Consider the following 18,496-nt stretch of genomic DNA (forward strand, 5'->3'; position numbering starts at 1 on the left):
ACACAGATGTATTAATTAACTATTTTTAATAATCTAGAATCCAATTTGGATTTCTGTCACCACAAGGTCTGATTAGGGATTATACTACTTAACGAATAACTCAGGGAAAATAGTAATGAAATAGTTCAAGAATACAAAACAGCACATGCTGACCTATTGATAGGAAATGAAGAACAAAAAAAAAAAAAAAAGGGAAGAAAGAAATGAATAATGTAAATCCCAGCATAAGAAACAGCTTATTAGAAGTACCACCACAGTCCCAGGGATCCACTCTGATCATATCCTCTTCTTCTGCCCACATAGGTAAGGCTACACCTGACTTTTCATCCCTGTTTATTTCCTAAATAAGACATGCTTAATTTTCTATGTTCTTGAACTTTACAGAAATATGCGGTATCGTACTGTATTCTGCAACTTGCTCTCTTTACTCAACAGTTTATGAGATTCATCCATATTCGTATGTCTGCCTGTTTATTGATTTTCACTGCCAAGTTGAATTACAATCTAGGAATATCTTTAGTTGTTCATTTTCCTGGTGAAGAACATCTATTCAGGCTGTTTCCATTTTTATTCCACTGTTCTAAACCTTGGTATTAGGAACTCTTGGGCTTATCTACTGATCCACATCGAGTTTCTGGGAGATACAAAACTACTAGTAGAATTAATAGGTCTAGGGTACATACACCATTACCTTTATTTAGATAATGCTAAATTATCTTCTTTTCGTTGTTGTTAAGAGTTTTTAAATTTTACCTTTTTTTTTTTTTTTAAAGATTTTATTTATTTATTTATTTATCTGTCAGGGAGAGAGAGCGCACGCACAAGCAGGCAGAGGCAGAGAGAGAAGCAGGCTCCTTTCTGAGCAAGGAGTTGGATTTGGGACTCAATCCCAGGACTCTGGGATCATGACCTGAGCCGAAGGCAGTGGCTTAACCAACTGAGCCACCCAGGCGTCCCTAAAATTTACTTATTTTTAAGTAATCTCTACACCCAAAGTGGGGCTCGAACTTACAACCCTGAGATCAAGAGTCAGATGCTGTACTGACTGAGCTAACCAGGTGCCCCGTTTTCTAAAGTATTTGTATCAATTTACACTCCTGGTGCATAAAACATTCCATTGCTTTTCACATCCTTGCCAACATTTGGAATGGTTAGACCTTATAAAATTTGTTAATCATGCTTAACAGTATCCTGAAGTGGTTTTAAATTGCCTTTCCCTGATTACGAAGGAGATGCAGCAACTTTTCCCTATGGTTTCCTGAAGAGTGTGTGTTTATATTTATTTTAAATATTCAAGAAGAAAATTACTATAGGAAAGATTACTATTTCAGTTAAACTAAACAACTGGTCAAAATATATTAGCAATAGAAACCAAAGGCAATAATCTTAGGGAAAAAAAAAAAAAAAAAAGAAACCAAAGACAAGAGTTCTTGATTCTTTCCTGTCTCAGACTCTACAAATACTATGTAGATTTTATATATTTTTAGTTTCAACTGATAACCAAGAATAAAGAGTAAAAAAAAAAAAGAAAAATAATTCTCCACCTAAAATGAATGTATCATTGTGTGCCAACCATCCTTCAATGAAAAAAAAAAATTCTGATCAGGGATATGATTTCACAGCCAAGGAAGAAACCACTTTTCAAACCTCTTACCACTGCAGTGTAAGTGAAACTTAAAGGTCTATGCGCTATTTGCTCTGAATATGAATTTTATGGATAATAAATATAAGCTAGCAGTAGTCACATGACCAGCCAAGTTATTTATTACCAGGGAAGATGCAAAAACATTGCAACGTTACTAAACACCCCAGACATCACTGATGCAAGACTTACATGAGCTGCAAAGACTGGCACGTACCCAAGTAATGCTCGTGCACTCTAACAACTTCACAAAGTCCAGGGTCTTCAGAATCCAGGGGCAGAATTCCTGGAAATTAACAGGAGAAACTTAAGGGAAACAATCCCATAATGAATTCATTCCTAATGAGATTCTACTAAGTATTAGTCTACATTTTGTTCATTGGAGTTTTTAGGAAGATTCTAGTAATAACTAGTGTGGGGAAGGGAGAGCCTTCAGAACTATGGAATGGAAGTAGACTGTTCATTATGTCATGAACGCTGTATCGCCTATACTATCTTTCTTTCTTTTTCTCCCTCTTCTGTCACCTCTTGAGTGCTGGTCAACATGGCGTCTGATGTACAGAGCCAAGTCAGAGTCTTTGGGGCACCTGGATTCCTCGTTAAAATTGTCCCTGATGTGGGACGCTTGGGTGGCTCAGTCGGTTAATCATCTGCCTTCAGCTCAAGCCATGATTCTAGGGTCTTGGGATCAAGTCCCACATGGGGCTCCCTGTTCAGCGGGGAGCCTGCTTCTCCCTCTGCCTGCTGCCCCCCCCGCTTGTGCTCTCTGACAAATAAATAAAAATCTTAAAAAATAAAATAAAATAAAAGTGTCTCTGATGCACAGCTACCTCCCACAGTATGGTTCCATAAGATGCTTCCCATAAAATCCCATTTTCCTCTATGCCAGTCTGATTTTATTTTTGGTCTTGAGTAACACAGTGTCACTGACTTCTAGGATGAATAAAAAAGTTTAAAAAAGACAGAAATAATAAACTCTCAAAAATAAAATACATGAGTCAAAGGCAATACTACAAAAAGCTAGTAAAAACCTACCATAAATCTGTTCTTAACAACTTCAAGCATACCATCAAGTTAAATATTTTTTAAGTCTGAGTATCTTTCTATGAATATTTTCCATACAGAAATGGTAATTTTCAAGACAACAACTAAGGTCATATTTTATGTTTGTGTGACTGTTTAGGATGTAATCATATAAATACATGTATTTGCAGAATAGTATTCACGGTGGATTTTTAAAATAACCAATAAACTAGGGGTTTCCAGTGAACTTTTTTTTTTTTCTTTTTTAAAGATTTTATTTATTTGACAGACAGAGATCACAAGGAGGCAGAGAAGCAGGCGGGGGGTGGGGGAGAAGCAGGCTCCCCGCTGAGCAGAGAGCCTGATGTGGGGCTCCATCCCAGGACCCTGGGATCATGACCTGAGCCAAAGGCAGAGGCTTTAACCCACTGAGCCACCCAGGCGCCCCTGAACTTTTGGTTTTATGAGAGTAGCGGGGAAGCAGCTCTGGGATACACAGGCTTCAAATGGAGAGTGAAACTGCCACACAGCCGAGTCAGTCAGCGGTCTTCAAGCAGGTGACCTGCCACTGTGTTTTCCAGAATCTGTGGTCTAGTCAGAGACTGGGGTCCTGTCAGGAAAGGGCTGCACCAACCATGGTAACACCTACGGTCATTTTTCTATCTATAGTATTGTTCAATAGTCAGATATTAGAAAGTCTTAAATATTCTGCTATTGAGATTAAACTCCCAATTTTCTTCATCAGTGGGTATTTGTGAACAAATTAAAACATCAGGATACGTGTATCCTTCTATACAAAGCACACAATAAACATGAATAGCTGTCTTAGAAAAAGAAGAGAGGACAGTAAACAGAGGACTTGCAACAGGATTATAAATCGTAACTCACCAACGACTTCATCATCTGGTTGAAAGAATGACACCTTGCTTCCAACTTAAAGAGGGGAGAAAATTAACAATTTGTATTGTGAGGTCCTTAAATACCACCTTCCTAAACGATTACAACAAATCCATGGGTTTATAAAAAATTCACTAACTCAGAGAAAAGGCCAAGAACTTCTAGAACATTCTGAGGGTCAATAGTAAAGGCACCTCAAATCTGGATTCTGCACACAATGCTCCACAAAATCTGGGCCATGAGGCTGCTGACACCACAGAGAAGGATGTCCGTTTAGCTAAGGATGAAGGAATAAAGGAAAAGAATCCACTCCGCAGCTCTTATGATGATTATACCACTTTCCACCCCTCCTGTGGCGAGCCCAATCATTATTTTAGGTACAGAACCTTAGACATACAATGGCAGTTTCTGATAAGAGTCATGCACTGAATTACTCTGATTGGGGGATTACAGAAATATATTCAGACTGGTGTCAAGCAATTTCTTGGTTACATTTTCTCTGCACACATAGAGAAAGAGCCTCTGCCAACAGCCAATTCTTTAGAATATTTTTGTTCAAATAAGAACAAGAAGGAAGAAAAAACCCAAACATTGTTGACTGCCTACTTGCAGTAGCACATGTGATCTCCATCACATGTAACCCACGATGTAGGTTTTATTATTCCTAGTTATCAGACAATGGAACTACGGTAACGGGATGAAGGAAGATGGAAGCCAGGAATCTGGACGTGGCCTCTGTGGCTGGCTATGGCCAGGATGGTTCCAGAGTTCATCTCTTGGTACTCCACAAGCAACTCTAAGTTTGATATTCCTGCTTTTGAACCCTCTTTTTGGTTTGCTTTCTTTGGATCCTCCTGTGTCATCATCCCCCGGCACTCTTGCATTCTGATATGTTATGTTCTTCCCTTTCCCTTTAGTTACTGATTCCGGTCTTCCTGGGATCACTCTGATCCTTTTCCACTGGCTTCCTTCACACTCCTTTCAGCTGTCCCCCAAAGACTGGCCTCCTCCATTTCTCCTCTCTTCCTGAGTGAGCTCATCAACTCTGATTTCAACACAAATGACATGCAGACAACTCTCAAATATACACATTTCTAGCAAGAACTCTCTACCTTTGAGCTTAAACTCAATCAACTGCTTAGCAGACCTCTCCAGTGAGATGTCACTCATGGACCTTGAACTCAACAAGTATACATCTAAACTCACCATCTTCCTCCAAATCAGATCCCCTTCCCTTCTCTATTACTGGCATCAATTCATACTTAACCAGATTCATACCTTAACCTGCTTTTATTATCCTGTTTTAGTTAATTATTCAGTCCTGCTGACTCTCCTTCCTCAATATTTCTCCAACACCTCTGCCATCCCTATCTAGGTTATGGACTTTGTCATCTCTTGACTGTTAGTCTACAACCTGACCAGTCCTCTTGCCTACCGCCTTAAAAGTACCCTTCATATGGCCACACCAATGATCTTCCTAAAACCCAATCTGATGTATGAGGCTCATGATGGCTCTGGCCCTTGTCTACCCTCCTGCCTCATATTTTGGAGGTAAAGAATCCCTGTTTATATCATTAAAATATTTTATCTTTCATTCTGCTATTTTTGAAGAGAATTTTCTCGACAAAAGACTTTCTCTGCTGTCAAGTATCTTGACTCCTGCCCAGAATTTTGCTTTTGCTCTGGCAACACCAGACTGTAATTCTTGTAATACATCACGTTCTTACTTGCTTGGTCTTTGTTCATGTTAACCTGTGCGCTGAGTCTGATTCCCCTCCTTCGTGTCTGGTTACTGTACCCAAGAAGCCTTTCCTGTTTCTTTTGGCTGGGCTGGCCAGATCTCTTCTGAGGTCTCATAATCATCTGCTCATGTGGATGTATCTGTCTTTCCCCCAGAGAGTAAATTCTTTTGAGGGCAGGGACTTGGTCTCATTTAATATTCCAGGCACTTAGCAAATGCTCATAAAATGTGGTGTAAATAAATGAATGAATGAATTAAATGATATGACAATGATGGTGTTCCAGCTATCAGAATTCTTTTTATTTTCCTACAGTCTGAGCAGAAGAAAGAGGAAATGAAATTATAATTTAGCTGTATCTGAAGAAAACAAGAAGGAAGAGTCAACTATATTACAGATTAAAATCATAGGTAAAACTCGGTCCGACCCACATCACATTCTCATTCATTCACATTTGCAGAAAGACGAACATACTGACTGATCACGAACTGCTTATAAACAACGAACGTGAAGTGTAGGTGTATTTAGAAACAAAATTATTTTAACTATTTATGCTTATTATCTTTATTCACCAAATAAAACTTAAAAAATCTTTTTTGATTTAAGGCAACTGTAAAATTTTACTGCTTATTTCTCTCTAGAACCCATTTTTGCATGAGCAGTCTGCTTTTAAGTGCTCAATTTTAGGCAGACTTGAAAAATTGAATATGAATGTAGTTACTATTATTATAAATTTTGGCCCAAAGCCAACCTACACAAGTAATTTATGGTTTGTAAACATTATAAAAAGAATAACATTGGTTATTTCACTGAATACGATTACTCATGGATTTAAACATATAATCCCCAAATATTTACTAAACTCTAATTAAAGTTTTTTTAATTATAAAATACATAAATAAAAATTTTAAAAATACCAATTACGTTCCACTTTTCTTCTTAATTAAAAGAGAGAAATATTTCTGTATAATTAAATTTCACATCTGAGGACGTGTATATAATTTTATGTACTGGTAAATCAATTAGCTCCCATTTAATTCTTTCATCTTAGAAAACAAGTACAGATATTTACATCTATAATAAACTTACCGTCTAACACAATTCCAGCAATTTCTCTCCCAACAGGAAAGAAATCTTTCTCCATCTTCATTTCTGCCAGAAGCTAAATCATGACAAAGACCGCTTACTGTTAGAATAACTCCTGGCCCCTTCTCATACATAAGGAAAGTAAGAGCAAAAATCAGACCATAGAAAAACGCAAGTATGATTTAATTTTTAGAGTTAAGACAAAGCAAGTAACTTCACAAAATAAGTTTCTATAGTAGGAAACCAAGAGTTTGCAGAGTAATTAGTTGATCTGTAGAATTTACAAATGGGTATTATTATTCAAATTATCATTAACATCCTATGTTTAGCATTTTTACTTGTCAGGTAAGAAGGGAAGTAATAGTCAAAACTCTTCTTGGTTGACGAAGTACTTTTTTTTTTTTTAAGAGTTTATTTATTTATTTGACAGACAGAAATCACAAATAGGCAGAGAGGCAGGCAGAGAGAGAGGAGGAAGCAGACTCCCTGCTGAGCAGAGAGCCCAATGAGGGGGCTCGATCCCAGGACCCTGGGATCACGACCTGAGCCAAAGGCAGAGGCTTTAACCCACTGAGCCACCCAGGCGCCTCTGACTAAGTACTTTTACCAGTCACTTCATTCTGGTGGGGCGAAGGGAGTCTGGAGAGGACACTGTTGAATAAAGGGGATGTAGCCAAATAGAAGAAAAGGTTCTCCATTTCCACATCTTTCTCACAAGTCTTAGGTAAGGGGTAGGCAGGAAAAAGTGATGGAGATAACATAAGGGAAACTGCCAAACAATTTCAGACTGGAGTTTCTTTTTTAAAAGGGTAGATAATTATTTTTTAAAGATTTATTTATTTCCTTTTTTTAGGGAGAGAGTATGAGAGAGAGGGGCAGAGAGTGAGGGAGAGAATCTCAAGCAGACTCCCTGCCCAGCGTGGAGCCCAACATGGGGCTCGATCTCATGACCCTGAGATCACAACCTGAGCTGAAACCAAGAGTCGGACACCTGTCAATTGTGCAGCCCAGGAGCCCCAAGGATTTATTGTTTTTTAAAAGGATAAACTATTTTTTAATTTTTAAAAAATTAGTTTTCAAAAAATTATTTTACTGGATTCTGAACCAATCAGGTACTTGACTTTTAAAGTGGCAGACTGTACATAAACCTATAGCTTAAGTTCCTGCCACATATACTTTTATAATGATACTAAAGATGCTAGGCATATTTGAAGGTATAAGATTGTAAGAACCACAAAAAGAATAAACTGAAATAATCCTTTTGTATATTTCCTTTATTTTAAAAATTTCTGATCACCTGTATATATACCTGATGGCCAGAAAAGTCTCCTTTTCAATGTGGAACTTTATGCTTTTCCTAAGATGTTCTTATGACATGCTTATAGAAATATGGGGTGTTCTACAATATTTCTTCCATGCAGACTTTTACAGAGCTTTAATCATGTTACAACTGTATCCTGTGGTTATATCTCAGGGTCCTGGATAGAGCCTGCTTCCCCCTCTCCGTCTGCCCCTCCCCCTGCTTGTGCTCTCCTGCTGTCAAATAAATACACTCTTAAAAAAACAAAAGAAAACCAATGCATCCTGTGCCCTTCATCTACCACAAGCATTTTCTTACATTACTACACAGTTTTTATGAACATTGTGTTTCAGAGTTGGGCAATATTCCATTAAATTGATTTTACTCTAATTTACTATTTCTTTCTGTTAGACATGGAGAGAATTTTCTGAGACTAGGGATTTCAATGAATTTTTCATAGACTATCTTGGATGGTCTGAATGTAGAACTTGGCAGACAAGGAGTAGTGAGTACTAGCACTTCCAGTGAAAGGATTTCAAGGCATCTGACTAATTCACTTCTCAAGTCATGCTCCTGTTGTCCAGTGGAAACCTATGACCTTGTTCAGTAATTCTGCTAAATGTGACTATCACAGAAGGCTTTTAGATTCCTAGAAATTATGATGGCATTATAACCCAGTAAGTTAGGGGTCCAGTAGAGCCACAGTATTAATCTTTATAAAACTGAGTAAATGGACCTGCTTTATTTATCATGGCACATTGAACCGCACTTTATTTACTATCTGAAGACTCTTCCTGTACTTCCTGTAAATAATGGATGATTACCGTGGGGCGGTATGAGGCTGGGGATGTGTTAAGTATGAGCAAGAGAAATGACGAGAAGAATATGAATACGAACCCTTTCTAAACACATTAACTAGAAATATCTACAGAATAGTAAATAAATCATTGATTAGATTTCTAGGTTTACTTTTGCTATTTATAAAAGTAATTTCTTCCTTGGGGTGCCTAGGTGGCTCAGTAAGTTAAGCCTCTGCCTTTGGCTCGGGTCATGATCCCAGGGTCCTGGGATCGAGCCCCATGTCGGGCTCCCTGTTCTGTAGGGAGTCTGCTGCTCCCTCTCCTTCTACCCCATCCCTGCTTGTGCTCTCTCTCTCTCTCATATAAATAAATAAAGCCTTTAAAAAAAAAAGTAACTTCTTCCTTAATAAGCCTGAGTAATTGTAAATTCTCACAATGTAAAGGAGTTTATAAAATATTTTCATATAATAATATAAACTGTCTGACTTCATTTAATAACTTATTTTTAATTAATTAATTAATTAAATTTTAAACTATTTTCTTTATTTGACACAGAGAGACATAGTGAGAGAGGGAATACAAGAAGGGGGAATGGGAAAGGGAGAAGCAGGCTTCCCTCTGAGCAGGAAGCCCCATGTGGGGCTCGATCCCAGGACTCTGGGATCATGACCTGAGCCAAAGGCAGACACTTAACAACTGAACCACCCAGGGGCCCTAGATAATAATTTAATACAGAAACAAACAAGCTGACATTACCTTTTTTCCCTAGCTCTTTTAGTCTTCTAAGGATGTTAATTTTTTGGCACTCAGAAGTCATTTATCGTTATATGTTTGTATACCAAATATGCCAGGAAACTTTCATTTGACTTTTGGTCAGAGTAAAAGCATCATACCTTCGTATTTATCTGGCTCAGAGCACAAGCTTTAACTTGAAGTTTCACATAGTTATCCTCTACAACAGGAAGATTTTCCTAGAACCAAATAACACATTTCTTTGAGAACATGCCTTTCTGTTGTGAAAACTGTCATGCTAACTGAACAAAACTAAACAGACCCCAAATCCTACAGCCAACTTAACTGAGAAAGCCACAAGTAATTATCCCATAGTATATGAAAAAAAAAGAAAAAAAGAAAGAAAAGAAAAAAAAAGAAGGGGAATTTTGCGGTGAAATGTTTAAAAAGCCATAGTTATTTTAAAAATGTATAGATACCAACTGTGGATCTATGTATAGGCAATACATTTTTAGGGTAAAAAGGAGAGCAACAAATACTGTACTTTATTTCAATCTAAATAATCTCAAAGCATCAAATCTTCACACATACAGGGATATCCTAACACGCGTGACACATAGCCTTCACTGATTTTGGAATTTTCTTAATGCTATAAATGAAATTGTCTGGTGTTAGCTGTGTATCTCTTATTTAACATCTGTCTTAGACATTTCAGCATGCCCCATGGGATTTTGGGGTCAAAACAGAAACCTAACGAATCTTCATTACCCCACTATTCCACAGCCAGATATATCTTCAAAGGCAAAGTATCATTCACAACTCAGGGATTCAAAGTCACCCGCCTGTATGATTTATGAAATATAGTATCCCTTCTGCCAAATACCCCTATGCTGGTACCAATCATTTAAATATTCCCCTCAGCTCCTGATATGGCCAAAAATGAGATCAAAAGCTGGGTATGAATAGTTACTTTTGTAGGCCCCCCTACAACCTATCAAAGAGATCACGGTTTTATTTGGCTTGAACACAATACTCTGGGAGTATCTCTTTTTAAGTTTCAGATTTGATAGTATTTGATGATATTATGAAGATATTCAATATTATTGATTAATGTGTGGATTTTATGATGATGGTATGAACCTGTGTATGATTCTTCCCGAGCCCCAATTAAACCTCTGAGACCTTGATCCTGACTCAGTGGCAGAAGACAAGCTGTCTGAGATTTTGACCTTGATCCTGATTCAGTGGTAGAAGACAAGCTGTCTGAGATTTTGACTCCTAACTGACTAATTTTGGAGTTAGTAAAAGATAACAGAAAAACTGGATTGTATTCATGATCCAGAAATTCTTATTACTATCATGAAATAAACACAGCACTTAGTTTTGGGCCCTAAGTTGACAGTGGAATGATTTTGGCTTGCCACAGACCTTTCAAACAACCACCAGTATATGCAAATTCTATTACATGTTCTGAGAGTGCGCAAGAGTGAGAAACAGTTATGAGTTTAGTGAATGAGGTAATTTTGCAAAGCTCAGAATTTGGTGTGGAAAACAATGCTCTTACACCTCTTTCATTTCAGAACACGGGAGAAATATTTTCTGAAATATAGCTACAATCTGAATACTCACTCTATTGTGGTATTCTGAATAGGTTGGGTTAATTCTGCAATTATTCTGTTTTCCTAATTTGTTTTATACCACCACCTTGAGGAACTAAAAACTCTTTTGAAGCAACTCTTCCAAAAATATAGTTATATTATAATACGGAGTACCAATTTCACATAAGATTAGAGGAGTTTGTAAGTTTCATTTAAGTAATTTTTACTCAGTTCCACTCAAAATAACTTATAACAGGTCATTTAAAATTGGTTCTATTACATAGAGAAAATAAACTACCTTTTTCTTTTAATAATTAAATAATTTTTCTTACCCTTTCTTGAAATACAAATGTTATTTCTTCATTTGTAGAACTCTTTTGAAAATATAAGCCTTTCATAGTCACCTAAAAAAAATTCATATGTATATATATAAAAACATGAAATAAAATGTTTTCCCAGACCAAATAAAAGCAAAAATTGAAAAATAATACTGCTAAAGGATAAAATGTATTTCTAAATGTAGCTTTCTTTTTTTTTTTTTTTAAGATTTTATTTATTTATTTGACAGAGAGATCACAAGTAGGCAGAAAGGCAGGCAGAGAGAGAGGAGGAAGCAGGCCCCCTGCTGAGCAGAGAGCCCGATGTGGGACTCGATCCCAGGACCCCGAGATCATGACCTGGGCCGAAGGCAGCAGCTTAACCCACTGAGCCATCCAGGCGCCTTAAATGTAGCTTTCAAACCAAAAATTCAGGTAAGTCTTGAAAGTGGTCAAACAAGAGAATATGCAACACTCTCTGAGTACATGTTTTACCAAGAATGGGCTTAGTTCAACCTTTCAAACCAAGGTGAATTTCACTTTGCTAGTCAATAAAAATTATTAGATATACTTAAAAAATTTTTACCAGAGCCACAGATCTCAATTTTAATTACCAAAGGTGGTATTTACAGGGCTTTCAAGTCCCCCCCCCCCCCAACACTTTTTTAAAAAAGATTTCTTTAGGGGTGCGTGGGTGGTTCAGTGGTTGGGTGTCTGCCTCCGGCTCAGGTCATGATCCCGGTATCCCAGGATCAAGTCCCACATCAGGCTCCCTGTTCTGCGGGAGGCCTGCTTCTCCCTCTGCTGTTTCCCCTGCTTGTATTCCCTCTCTCACTGTCTCTCTCTGTCAAATAAATGGGTAGAATCTTTAAAAATAAATAAATAAATAAATATATAAAGTGAACAATTCAGTGTTTTTTTTTTTTTTAATATTTTATTCATTTATTTTACAGAGAGAGAGAGATCGCAAGTAGGAAGAGAGACAGGCAGAGAGAGAGGAGGAAGCAGGCTCCCCCCTGAGCAGAGAGCCCGATGCAGGGCTCGATCCCAGGACCCTGAGACCACGACCCGAGCCGAAGGCAGAGGCTTAACCCACTGAGCCACCCAGGCGCCCCAACAATTCAGTGGTTTTAAAAAAAGGATTTATTGGGGCTCCTGTGTGGCTCAGTAGGTTAAGCCTCTGCTTTCAGCTTAGGTCATGATCTCAGGGTCCTCGGATCGAGCCCTGCATCTGGCTCTCTGCCCAGCAGGGAGCCTGCTTCCCCCCTCTCCCTGCCTGCCTCTCTGCCTACTTGTGATGTCTCTCTCTTTGTGTCAAATAAATAAATAAAATCCTAAAAAAAAAAAAATATATATATATATATATGTATATATATATATATATTTTTTTTTTTAGGAAAAAAAATGGAAAAGAGTACGAGAGAGCAAGCACTTAGGGACATGCACACACACGGTGTGGGGGTGGCAGAGGGAGAGGATCTCAAGCAGATACCCCATTAAGAGTAAAGCCCTACATGACTGGACCTCAGGACCCTGAGAATCAAGACCCTAAGATCAGAACTCAACGGGTATCAAGCGTCTGATGCTTACCAGACTGAGCCACCCAGGCAACCCAGGGCTTTCAAATCTTAAAAAAGACCATTAAAAAGAAAAAGTAAATTGTCAAGACACTCATTAAAGTCATACCCCTAATTCTTCTGTATCAGTTTATAAACCATTTAATGGAAGTATTAAGCCTGTATTCTGTGAACTTCTTGAAGCATCTCTAAGGATTCCACAATTGTTTAATTTTCAAAATATCGTTGACTCATGAACAATACAAGTTTGACCTGCACAGGGCCACTTATACATGGATTTTTTTTTTTTTTTTAATAGTTCTAAGTAATCTCCACAGCCAATGTGGGGCTTGAACTTAAAACACTGAGATGAAAAGTTGCAGCTCTACCAATTTGAGTCAGGCAGTCACCCCTCCCTACAACTTTATTTATTTTTATTTTTAGAGATTTTCTTTATTTATTTGAGAGCAGCCACAAGCAGGGTAAGGAGCAGAGGGAGAAGCAGACCGGATGCAAGGTTCCCTCCCAGGACCCTGGGATCATGACCTGAGCTGAAGGCAGAGACTTAACTGACTGAGCCACCTAGGGGCCCCATCCCCACAACCTTAAATCCAACCTCTTCTGCCTGACTTTCAAGGCTGTCTAAAAGGAATACTCATTGTCTCTGATCTACTTTACTCCCCTGTTTTTCTAACACATATTCTCTTTCTGAGCTAGTCCGTGTGACCTCACGCCATCTGGTCATCCCAACACCAGGTCATCCCTGTCTCAGGACTTAACAGGCAGTGCTTTCTCTCTTGAGATTGTGCCAAACTTACTCTACAGATTCTGCCAAGTGAACACAACCCAAGTCTTACTCCTTCTCTGAAATCACCCCCAGCGAAACTCAATCTATCCTATCTGTTCCATGCTTCCAGATTTCATTACATATCGACAAACAAAACCCTGCTTTATTCACTTAATAACTAGCAGGTTTTCCCAGCTACTGCTTGGAAGAGTCAATTTCTAAAACTATTCAATAAAGAAATCACTGCTCCTACTCAGTCTGGAGCTATTAGTAGTTCCTTTTTGAGAGATGAAACAATTGCGTCAATACTCAATACCTTGATTTCCAAGCAGCTCCTGTTGTAATTCTGGAAGCCACTGTCTTCTCTGCCTATCTCATTTTTTTTTCTTTAAAGATTATTTACTTATTTTAGTAACCTCTATACTGAACGTGGGGCTTAACTCACAAGCTGGAGATCAAGAGTTGCAGGCTCCTTTGACTGAGCCAACCAGGTGCCCCTGAGCAACGCATCTTAAAACATATGGCATGTTTTGCACGTTTCCCAGATCAGTGGTCACAAGGGCATCTTCCTGCATATACCCCAATTTCAAAGACTCTCGAAGATAAGAGCTTGTTTGTATCCCCAGGGCCCCCTGGTCCCCATAGGCAAATACTATTAATATGATGACGTATACTATATACATTATACTATATACTATAGAATGTATACTATATACACGATAATACATGATAATACTATATACATGATAATGTCAACATTTTTAGTCAGATTGTCCTAAATGGTTCCTCTAAATTAAAACTGGCCTGCTTAAGGTGCCTGGGTGGCTCAGTGGGTTAAGCCTCTGCCTTCGGCTCAGGTCATGATTCTGGGGTCTTGGGATCAAGGCTTGCATTGGGCTCCCTGCTCAGCGGGAAGCCTGCTTCTCCCTCTCCCTCTCCTGATGCTTGTGTTCCCTCTCTCACTGTATCTCTCTCTGTCGTATAAATAAAATCTTAACAAAAAAATTTGGCCGGTTTAGTAGGAAAAAAAGTAGTTTAGCTGGTCTAATAAAAAACCATGTGGGAACAAATATATCCTCAAAGTTACAAAGTGAAGAAAGGGAAGTGTTTTCAGAAAAGTGGCCAGAAGAAAACTGAGAACATGTTATTTACTTGTTTTGCAGATCACCAAAAGGAATACTGAGTTCTTAACACTAAGAAAATGGTAGAATGGATAGTATAGTTTCTCAGGCACTGGTCTAGATTAAATGGAACACTTACTCCACTATTTAATATCACTTTTATTGAATGTAAAGATATTTGCACACAGAAAATAAAATAACAATATCTTTTTTTTTTTCCCCACAGTCGGAGAGTGGGGGAGAGGGGCAGAGAGAGAGCTCTTTAGCAGCAACATCAGGCTTGATCCCACAACCCTGAGATCAAGACACTTAACTGAGTCATCCAGCTTATTATTTTATAAAATAAAAATATAAATTAAAATATAATAAGATAATGCTTATCATGCCATTTCTAAAAATCAATGTCATGTAAAATTTCAAAATTATATGTTCTACTGTAAACTTTGTGACAAGTGTTACATAAAACTCTTAAATGAAAATAAACCTGTTTAAAAACATAGGCTAGGGCCACCTGGGTGGCTCAATCATTAAGTGTCTGCCTTCGGCTCAGATCATGATCCCAGGGTTCTGGGATCAAGCCCTGAATTGGGCTCCCTGGTTGGTGGGAAGCCTGCTTCTCTCTCTCCTACTCCCCCTACTTGTGTTCCTTCTCTCGCTATCTCTCTCTGTCAAATAAATAAATAAAATCTTAAAAAAAAAAAAAAAGACCCCAAAACTGTAGGCTAATATGCCCTATAAAAAGAATAGATTTTATATTTTAACATCAGATTTTTTTTTTTTTTTTTTTTAAAGATTTTATTTGTTTATTTGACAGAGAGAAATCACAAGTAGATGGAGAGGCAGGCAGAGAGAGAGAGAGTAAAGCAGGCTCTCTGCTGAGCAGAGAGCCCGATGCGGGACTCGATCCCAGGACTCTGAGATCATGACCTGAGCCGAAGGCAGCGGCTTAACCCACTGAGCCACCCAGGCGCCCCAGATTTTTTTTTTTTTAAGATTTTATTTAATTATTTGACAGAGAGAGAGATCACAAGTAGGCAGAGAGGCAGGCAGAAAGCGGGAAGCAGGCTCCCCGCTAAGCAGAGAGCCTGATACAGGGCTCAATCCCAGGACCCTGAGATCATGATCTGAGCCAAAGGCAGAGGCCCCAACCCACTGAGCCACCCTAGGCGCCCTTAAAGCGATTTCTAAAAAACCAATGGGAAGAAACTTTGAATGGTTTCCTTTTCGTTATAATAGCAACGTGAACTCCATTTGCTCTTCTGCTACACTTAATCTCTCAAGGAGCTCATGTATTAATAATTGTAAATAAAACCACTACAGACTATTCCTTATCTACACTTTCAGACCACAAGTGTTCTGAGAGTATCAGATCTAGCTCAAATTCAACAGACACAAAACTGGAGTCATCCTGGGGCACCTGGGTGGCTCAGGCAACCAACTCTTGATTTCAGCTCCGGTCATTATTCAGGGTCGTGGGACTGAGCCCCACATCTGGCTCTGTGCTGTTCGGAGTCTGCTTGTCTCTCTCCCTCGGCTCCTCCCCACACACTCTCTCTTCCTTTATAAATAAATAAAATCCTTTTTTCCTTTTTTTAAAGAAGATTTTTATTAAAGAGAGAGAGAGAGAATGAGCAAGGAAGAGGGGCACAGGGAGAAGAGGGCTCCCTACTGAGCTGAAAGTCTGACATGGAACTCGATCCCAGGACCCTGGAATCAGGGCCTGAGCCAAAGGCAGATGCTTTGTTGACTGAGTCCCGAGGTACACAATAAACAAAATATTAAAACAAAACAAAACAAAACAAAACAAAACAACAACCCAAAAAACTGGAGTCACCTTTTCCCAAGACAAGATTTTTTTGGTACTAATCTTCTGTCATCAAGGATAATTTAGAGGCTATCATAATTCCTTCCTCTGTATCAAGTTATTAACTCAAGTCTCCTTTTCCTTTATGATGTCCGGGCTCACTTGTTCATGTTTGGGTTTGATGGGCGTTAGCACAAATGATGTGCTAACACTGCAATGTCTGCCCTCAGCTATGGCCACACACGGCTGAGTGGCTTAATATCCTTCCCTCATCCAATCCGCCTATGGACAACTTAATTCCTGGAAGCCCAAACTCTTATATGCTCACATTTCTATTACTGCCCAATATCAACTTTGCAATATTGTGGCCATTTGTCATCAGGATTCAATAGTAACATTTTTTTTTAAAGGATTTTATTTATTTATTTGACAGAGATCACAAGTAGGCAGAGAGGCAGGCAGAGAGAGAGGAGGAAGTGGGCTCCCCGCTGAGCAGAGAGCCCGATGTGGGGCTTGATCCCAGGATCCCTGGGATCATGACCTGAGCTGAAGGCAGAGTCTTAGCCCATTGAGTCACAGGCGCCCCAGCTCCCTCTGCTTCTTAAAGAGAGAGGCAAATGCATGGTTGTAATAATTGGAGGACATCTCTGCATTGCGCAGGCAACAATCTCTAGAAATCCGTATACTCCAAGGACACTTTGCATAAACAACAGTACACAGCTGTTTGCTGCATACAACTGCACTAGTTGCATAAAACTCCTGACAAGATGGCAACAGAACACGGTGACAGGGCTCACACCTGGCTAAACCCCTGAAAAGCTTTTCTAGCTAATAATGTGTGTTTTCAGAACTTGCTTTTGGTAGGTGAGTGAAGGGCAGAGGGAGCGGGAGAGAGTGAATCCCAGGGAGGCTTTATGTCTAACAGATCTGGACACCCAGCTTGATCTGACCATCAGAGATCATGACCTGAGCCAGGATCGAGTTGGATGTTTAACCAGCTGAGCTGCCGAGGTGCCCCAAGAACTTTCTATGTTCACATTTTAAGTATCTAACTTCAATCTTTGGAAAATTCATTAAGTTGCATGCTTTCTATCACTAGAAGTATTTAAACAGAGGCTGAATAAACATTTACAGTGGCTTCATAAACAGGATTCAAGCAGCAGCTGAAGAAGATGGGGGATAGCATGATCATATTACAGGTACAGCCTCTTCTGATTATGGCAATGGTATGATGTGATTATGACCTTTTCTCCTTTATGCTACCTTAATGATGTGACACCAGGACAATGCAGGTGGTGATGAGGGAAATAAGCCATTGAGGAATCCTTCCTAAATCTCTACCACACTCTCCCTTCTCCAATTGATGTAAACAATCATTTTTTAACTAAAATGACTGTAGTTTGTAAATGCTTATTTAATTTTCCCATCCACTATAGGGCCTTTAAGAAACCATTTCTTGGGCGCCTGGGTGGCTCAGTGGGTTAAGCCGCTGCCTTCGGCTCGGGTCGTGATCTCAGGGTCCTGGGATCGAGTCCCGCATCGGGCTCTCTGCTCAGCAGGGAGCCTGCTTCCTCCTCTCTCTGCCTGCCTCTCTGCTTACTTGTAATTTCTCTCTGTCAAATAAATAAATAAAATCTTAAAAAAAAAAAAGAAACCATTTCTTGCTTCAGAAGCAAAAAAGGAATTTTAATTTTGATTAAATATTTACTAGTAAATCCACAATGAAGAGAAAATAATTCAGAAGATGTATATTTCCTACAATATGTAAAAAACAGAAAAATATTTCGTAAAATATCATATTTTAGCATGTGTAGACATGTCTATTTTTCTCTTCTAATCATAAAACTCAGCTCAGCATAGTACTGTTTGGTGGGTCTAGAAAAACCATAATGTCGTTTTTGAAACATTCAATGTAAAGTTCAGAGAAGCAAACAGTACTTTTAAGAATAACTAAAAAAAAAAGATGCAGCCACAAACAAAATAAAAAAAACCCCTATGACTGCACAGTGAAATATTTTAAGAATTTCTAAGCTTTCTCATTCCTCTTTCTTCAGGGAGGTACACAAATCAATCAAGACACATTACTGGCCTGGA

The 18,496-nt window shown here is 38.8% G+C and overlaps 1 protein-coding gene across 9 annotated transcripts in view; it reads right to left on the reverse strand.

The window, feature by feature from the left end:
* The window catches only part of CRYZL1 (crystallin zeta like 1), a 40,828-nt gene that overhangs the window by 19,570 nt on the left and 2,762 nt on the right, over nt 1-18,496 (reverse strand). For 5 of the 9 annotated variants that reach the window (XM_059164651.1, XM_059164642.1, XM_059164645.1 and 2 more), the window contains exons 2-6: nt 11,150-11,221; nt 9,381-9,458; nt 6,391-6,463; nt 3,554-3,598; nt 1,860-1,928 (exon numbers count right to left, since the gene is read on the reverse strand). In XM_059164651.1, the coding sequence (XP_059020634.1) occupies nt 1,860-1,928; nt 3,554-3,598; nt 6,391-6,463; nt 9,381-9,458; nt 11,150-11,221 (337 nt within the window). The remainder of the gene's footprint in view (nt 1-1,859; nt 1,929-3,553; nt 3,599-6,390; nt 6,464-9,380; nt 9,459-11,149; nt 11,222-18,496) is intronic. The other 4 variants (XM_059164646.1, XM_059164644.1, XM_059164648.1 and 1 more) reach the window with 4 other exon arrangements.

The sequence above is a fragment of the Mustela lutreola genome, chromosome 2 (assembly GCF_030435805.1).
Source record: "Mustela lutreola isolate mMusLut2 chromosome 2, mMusLut2.pri, whole genome shotgun sequence".
Classification (NCBI taxonomy): domain Eukaryota; kingdom Metazoa; phylum Chordata; class Mammalia; order Carnivora; family Mustelidae; genus Mustela; species Mustela lutreola.